A 7,423-nucleotide genomic window follows, 5' to 3' on the forward strand; every position below is an offset into this window, starting at 1 on the left:
CCACTTGCCCCTTCCTCTCTTTGTTCCCTCTGACTCTCACCCTCTCTCCCAACTCAAACTACCCACTCCTTCCTTCGACTCAACTCCTTCCTATTCTCCTCCCTCCCTCTACACCACTCTCCCCCTCTCTCCATCTCCCTCTATTCTTTTCCTCCCTCCACCCCTCCCTCCTTTCCCACCTTCCTCCACGTCTCACTCTCTCCCTCCCTCTCTCTCTCTCCTGTTCCCTCCTCCTCCTTCCCAACTCCTCCATTCCTCATCCTCTGCCCTTCTACCTCTCCCTCTAAAAACCTCCCTCTCTCCCATCCCCTCCTTCCACCCTCCCCAACCCCTTCCATCTCCCCCTCCTTACCCATTCCTCTCACGCCCTCCCCCTCACTTTCCTCCCCTCACAGCCCCATTCTCACTCATCCAATTATCTACCTTGCAACTCCTGTTAGCCTCATCCTACGCACCCCCCCAACATTCTCCCTCCCTTCCACATTACAGTCTCCCTCTTTACTCAGAGAGTAGTAAGGGTGTGGAATGCCCTGCCTGCAATAATAGTGGACTCGCCAACATTAAGGGCATTTAAAGGGGGGGCGGTTTAGAACGGAGTTGAGGAGGAACTTCTTCACTCAAAGGGTGGTGAATCTCTGGAATTCTCTGCCCGTTGAAGTGGTGGAGACTACCTCGCTAAATATTTTTAAGACGCGGGTTGATGGGTTTTTGATAAGAGAGGGGATTAAGGGTTATGGGGAGAGGGCGGGAATGTGGAACTGAGCCACGACAGATCAGCCATGATCTTACTGAATGGCGGGGCAGGCTTGAAGGGCTAGATGGCCTACTCCTGCTCCTATTTCTTATGTTCTTATTTAAATGGCCATTGGATAAACATATGGATGACATTGGAACAGTGTAGGTTAGACGGGCTTTAAATTGGTTTCACAGGTCGGCGCAACATAGCGGGTTGAAGGGGCTGTACTCCCACCCTTCTCTTCACCTCCTTCTCTCCCCTCTTCCTGCCCCCTCCCATCTATCTCTCTCCCTGCTCTATTTCCCTCCCAACCCCCTCTTTTCTTCCTCTCTCCCCCTTTTCATTGCTCTTTCCTCCTCCTCTCTCCCCTTTCTATCCCTATTTTCCCTTCTTTCCTTTCCCCTCCACTCTCCCCTCTCTTTCTGTTCCCTCAGCTTCTCTCCCCACTTTCTAACCCTTCAACTCTCTTACCCTATCTTCCATCCCATTCTTCCTCCCATGCTTTACCGGTTCTCTTCCCTTTCCCTCCCACTCCTCCCTTTTCACCCTTCTTTCCCTCCCATTTCCCCACTCTCTCGTCTTTCCCTACCACCTCCCATTTTCCCCTTCTTTCCTCTCCCTCTTTCCCTGCAGGCCCTTTTCTTCTCTCTCCAATACCTGTTCTTTCCTTCCCACCTCTCTCCACTCTCGCCCTTTCTCTCTCCCTCCCTCTTTCATTTTTCCCTTCTCCTCTCCAAACTTCCTCCCTCTTTTCCATCCACCCCTTTCACTCCCCCACCCCTCTCTTTCCTCTTTCCCTCCATTTCCCACCTTTTCCTCCAGCTGCCCTTTCTTCTCTCTCCCCCCTCTTCTCTCCCACTCTTCCTCTCCCTCTCCCTCCTTTTCCCACCCCTTCTTCTCCACCCTCTCCCCATCACTCCCTTCTCTCCTTCTCCTCATTTCCAACCCCATTCTCAGTCCCCACCTCCTCTACCCCCTCATCCTCCCTCTCCTCTTTGCCTCTTCACCCTGCCTCCAACAAACCCCCTATCTCCACTCCTCCAATTCCACTCCCTCCTCACTCTTCCCCCTCCCACTCCTAAACTCTGCTTCTCTCCCTCTCCTCCTCCTCCTATCCCACCCACTCTTCCCTTCTCCTCATTCTCTCTATTCCCCACTCTTTTACCTCTTAACTCCAGCTCACCCCATCTCTCCTCCCCCTCCCCTCACTGCCCCCTTATCCTCCGCCTCCTTCCTCCTTGCTTCCTACCCCACCCACTCTCTACTCCTCTTCCCCCTCATCCTCTGACTCCCCCCATCCACTCCTCTCTCCCCCCACTCCTTTTCCCACCGTTTCTCCTCCACCCTCTCCCCAACACTCCCCTCTCCTTCTTTCTCTCCCCATCCTAACTCCCTCCTCCTCACTCCTTTCCGTCCACCCCATCTCTCCCCAATCCTCCTATCCCACTCTCTCCCCAATCTTCATCTCTGCTCACCTCTGTCTCCTCTTTTCCATCCTCTCCTCCCAGTCTTACTCCTCTCCTCCTCATCCTCCCTCCTCTCCTGCCCATCCTCACTCCCTATCCTCCCTCCCCTTCTCCCTATCCTCACTCCCCTCCTCCCATGTCTCTCTCCCCTCCCCAGCCTCACTCCCTCCTCCCCATCCTCCCTCCTCTCCTCCCCGCCCTCACTCCCCTTCTCCCCTTCCTCACTCCCCAGCATTCCCATCCTCTCTCCCCTCCCCCCTCCTCCCCATCCTCACTCCCCTCACCCCCATGTCTCCCTCCCCTCCTCCCCATCCTCCCTCCCCTCCTCCCCATCCTCACCCCCCTCCTCCCCATCCTCACCCCTCATCATCTCATTCCCCTCCTCCTTAACATCACTCCCTTCCTCCCCATCCTCAGTCCCTCTTCCCCATCCTAATTCCGTCCTCCCCATCCTCCCTCCCCTCGTTCCCATTCTCCCTCCGCTCCTCCCCACCCTCACTGCCCTCCTCCCCAACCTCACTCCAGCCTCCCCATCCTCTCTCCCATCCTCCCTATCCTCCCTCCCCTCCTCCCCATCCTCACTCCCCTCACCCCATGTCTCCCTCCCCTCCTCCCCTTCCTCCCACCCCCTCCCCATCCTCACTCCCTTCCTCCCCATCCTTACTCCTTCCACTCCATCTCACTCCCCTCCTCCGCAACATCACTCCCTTCCTCCCATCCTCAGTCCCTCCTCCCCATTCTAATTCCCCCTCCCCACCCTCCCTCCCCTCATCCCCGTCTGCTCCCACCCTCACTCCCCTCCTCCCCAGCCTCCTCCCCATCCTCACTCTCCTCCTCCCCATCCTCTCTCCCACCTCCCCATCCTCTCTCCCATCTCCCCATCCTCTCTCCCCCCTCCCCATCCTCTCTCCCATCTCCCCATCCTCTCTCCCTCCTCCCCATCCTCTCTCCCACCTCCCCATCCTCACTTCTTCCTCTCCATCCTCTCTCCCACCTCCCCATCCTCTATCCCCCTCCCCTTCCTCTCTCCCTCCTTCCCATCCTCTATTCCCTCCTCCCCTTCTCCCCATCCTCTCTCCCTCCTCCTCATCCTCTACCCCCTCCTCCCTATCCTCTATCCCCTCCTCCCCATCCTGACTCCCTTCTCCCTATCCTCTCTCCCACCTCCCCATTCTCCCACCTCCCCATCCTCACTTCTTCCTCCCCATCCTCTATCCCCCTCCCCTTCCTCTCTCCCTCCTCCTCATCCTCTACCCCCTCCTCCCCATCCTCTCTCCCTCCTCCCCCCACCTCCCCGCCCACAGCGCGCTCCCGGGCTGCCTGCCAGCTTGCTCTCTGATTGGCTGTGGCGGCGGCCGGGCGGCACGCGCCGCTGCCTGTGCTATAAGAGGCCTCGCGTGCCGCCCCGGCGGGTCACTCACGAGCGCCCAGCGCCAGCTCGCGTCCCGGCTCCGGTTACCGGGCAACAGCCATGGAGACGGTGCTCGAGCAGCTCGGCGGCATCGACAGCTTCGCGGCCGCCACCTACTTTGAGGATGAGGATTTGTTCGCGGAGCAGGCGGGCCGGGATCACCTGGGCGCGGGCGGGTTCCTGGAGCAAGATGTGGACTTTCTGAGCAGCCAGATCGGCGAGTACTACAGGGAGAGCAGAGCGGCCCCTGACACCGAGCACTGCGACTCGGGCATCCTCTCCTTCACGTCGTCCTCATCGCCCTTCTCCTTCGACTGCCCGGACAGCACCTCGGAGCTGTCGCCCCGGCTCAAGGGGATCGAGGGCGCTGCGAAAAGGCGCAGGAGGATCCGCTCAGAAGTTGAAATGCAGCACCTTCGGCAGGCTGCAAATGTGCGGGAGCGCAGACGCATGCAGTCTATTAACGATGCATTTGAAGGTCTCCGAACTCACATACCAACGCTGCCTTATGAAAAAAGACTTTCAAAAGTTGATACTCTCCGATTGGCAATCGGTTACATTAACTTCTTAACAGAGCTTGTTCAATCCGACATGCCCTTAAGAAATCCCAACAGCGATTCTGCAATCGAGTCTAAAAAAGTCATTATCTGTCATAGAGGTGCAAGTAAGTGCATCTGATGTGTTTCTATACTGCAGCCCCGTTTGGAAATTGTTGGCTTGTGACTTTAAACACCTTAGCTGTTGCACTGTAACGTCAAAGATATTTATATAAGTGCAATTTTAATATATTGCCACGTTGCTGCTTGATCTGAAATAATGCTGGCATAAAGGCGAAGGTGTTTATAGAATACATGCTTTATGTGTAGTTTTGTTTAGGTACAGGGTATTTATATCTCTTGTTTTCCCTTCCAGGGTCGCCATCACCAAATGACCCAGACTATGGGTTGCCTCCCCTCGCAGGGCACTCCTTGTCGTGGACTGATGAGAAACAGCTTAAAGAACAAAACATTATCAGAACAGCCAAAGTGTGGACTCCCGAAGATCCCAGAAAATCTAATAGCAAATCAAATGTAAACAACATTGAGAACGAGCCACCTTTTGATTTTGTGTCATAGAAATAGGAATAGTTCGCAATTCAGTGCAGGGACTTTAATCATCAATCATGTTTATTTAATGAAAATTAATATATTCTGAAATGTAATTGTTGATATGAGATTTAGAATATATGGATGTGTAAACCGAGGAACCGTTAATTTATATATTTATTATCTGAGATAAGTTTTTTTTTGTGTAAGATACTCTGGAATGCCTAATTTATCAAATTATGTGCTAATCAACTTTTTAATGTTAATATTTTCTACGATGTTTAATCTAATAGTACATTATTGCGTAAGGTTTTCTAGTGAATATTTTTCTATATATAACAATTAATTTATTGTAATATATATCTTTGGTGCAAAATAAATTCATCGATAGAATGCACACTTTTTATTGGTATCAGGTGATTTCAAAAATTATGCAAATCACATGGCTTCAGATCAATGTTGTAACTATAAAATACCTTCAATCCATGGAGCGATTCCAATTTATGATCCAAAATGTCACATTGCATCTGTCTGCAATAAAGTAAAATTCATTGCTGAACAAATTCAAGCGTTACTCCACTTTCACTGCCTTAGCATTCGATATATAAATTGTTACTTATAATTCATGGATAGTTGGTGATTCAGACCAAAAGCGCGCGTTCATATAAAAAAAACAAGCCAATAAAGGCAATGCTAAGTTTTGATTGTTCAAGTTGAACATTTTCAATGGCCTATTTCTATTATTCCCTACTGCAACCCGTTCTTATTTTACACACATTCTCAAATACAAAAGGAATCATTCATAAGTTATCGTATTATTACAATATCCAGAGCAGTGCAGAAGGTGCATAACTGCACAGATTCAATACATTTAAGATTCAAAAATACAGAAAACACTGTAAACAGGGTAGTGTACAATGATTTCCATGACGTCTGAGAGCCAAGTGTCAATCAATCTATAGAAGCACATCAGATAAAAATAAAAACAGTACAGTGCACCATATTAAAATATGGTGATAAGATATTAAGTATTCTAATTTGGAAAGCAATAATAATTTCAGAATATGCAAGCAGTTCTAAAATCAGCCCAATGAGGCGTCGCGATAGCATTTTACAGAATACAAAAACGTTATAATTCTTTGATTCATTTGACCGTAAAATAATACAACTTTTTAGAGAATTGCATTACAGCTAGTTTGGAATGTGTAAAATGATATTATAACATCCATAAGGAGAAATGATAAAGGATAATCTTAAAAGGAGTCAGTAAAATCACGTTTTGCATGTTGAATGACAACAAATTCTGTGGCTTTAAAGGTGGCTTAAATTCTTTTGTATGCACCTTGCAGCCGAATACCCTGTTACCTCGAAAGCTTTGTGCAATTCTAAATGAATACAACGTGGTGACTTTTTTTGTGTGTTATTATTCCAACGTACTGTATGACCAGTCAGTCATCTTGTTTTTTTTCAGAAAAAGAGGACGAATAAAGTTGTAAGAGAACCATGACAAACCCCCGTTCCCATTTACTTGCAATCTTGCCTGGTGCTGTACTCTGCAGGTGTTTGAGAAGGGAAATTTCCCGTGGCACTCAGTCTGTGTCCCAGCTTCTCCGCGGCTCTGACGTCAGCGAGCAGCAGCTCAGGGGTTAAAGTGATAGCAGGAGCCCAGGCAGATGCCCTGTTCAGACCTGCACATGCACATTGCCAATGCAATGATCCCCACAGATTTGGGAAACGGTGTGCCAAAGCGGATGGGAACTGTGACTGTAAGCAAATGCATAATTATTCTTATTTATTGAACATATTCGAACAGCAGTTGTTGCAGATTTCATAATTGACCTGTCAGACAGCTTAGGACATTTAGCCGGGATGTATCAATTTATGCATCTATTTGCTTCAACTTCTTCATTTAATATATCTTTTGTAAGAAACAATATCACGTGCATAAAAATAAATAATGTCTATTGTAACTAAATATGTAATTAAGATCATTTGTGGCACTGTTAACAATAGCACACAACAACTGAAATTATTAAATAATTATTTAAAATGATCTAATTGCATTATATTTATTAATAAACAAATACTTTCAAATCTGATGCCAACTTAATTAAACATTTGAAAGTACTAATTAGATTTCTGTATTTGTAGACATTGTCAATTCACAACTGATTTGCCAGTGTGATAGTGCACTTTTTAAAGCTTTTACATCCCTTGTTTAGGTAGCACCTTTTCATTTGCTTTCCTCTGTTTGTCTGAATACAATGCCCCAAAGCATCCTTTAGTATTGTGTAGATCAAGCGGAAGACTAGGTCCTCATATATAAAACACTAAGGTCTCTATCTTGTCACTCTCCTGTCTTGCTTAAGCTAGTTCTGACTGTGGCTGTTGAGAATGACAGCTTCTCACTTGCTTACTGGTCAACACTCACTGTTCGCTAAAGTAATGCTAAAATTAAAGAAAAAAAAGACAAGTAGATTTCTTAAATAGAAATGACAGAAATGTTAAGTTAAAGATGGGCAGAGGGAATGAAGGGACACCTTATGCTTACTGGAAAGGCTTGGACATCCAAATTTACTGATCAGCAAATGTAACTTGTTATTGTGGCTATTCGCTTGTAGACAGTCGCCATTGATAGTCAGTCAGTGACTTTATCACCAGTGTCCCGGGTGTTTCGCTAAAACACACTGCCCAAGACATATATTATTAAAATGTTCCAATTTGC

At 48.1% G+C, this 7,423-nt stretch overlaps 1 protein-coding gene across 1 annotated transcript; it reads left to right on the forward strand.

The window, feature by feature from the left end:
• The first annotated feature begins 3,673 nt into the window (after positions 1–3,673).
• Positions 3,674–4,728, forward strand: ptf1a (pancreas associated transcription factor 1a). The gene is made up of 2 exons (XM_080217288.1): positions 3,674–4,277; positions 4,526–4,728. Exons 1-2 carry the CDS (start codon positions 3,674–3,676, stop codon positions 4,726–4,728), a joined length of 807 nt encoding a protein of 268 aa, XP_080073414.1.
• Positions 4,729–7,423: the final 2,695 nt, after the last annotated feature.

Source organism: Carcharhinus amblyrhynchos, chromosome 2 (genome assembly GCF_965287045.1).
Source record: "Carcharhinus amblyrhynchos chromosome 2, sCarAmb.v2.hapA, whole genome shotgun sequence".
NCBI lineage: Eukaryota > Metazoa > Chordata > Chondrichthyes > Carcharhiniformes > Carcharhinidae > Carcharhinus > Carcharhinus amblyrhynchos.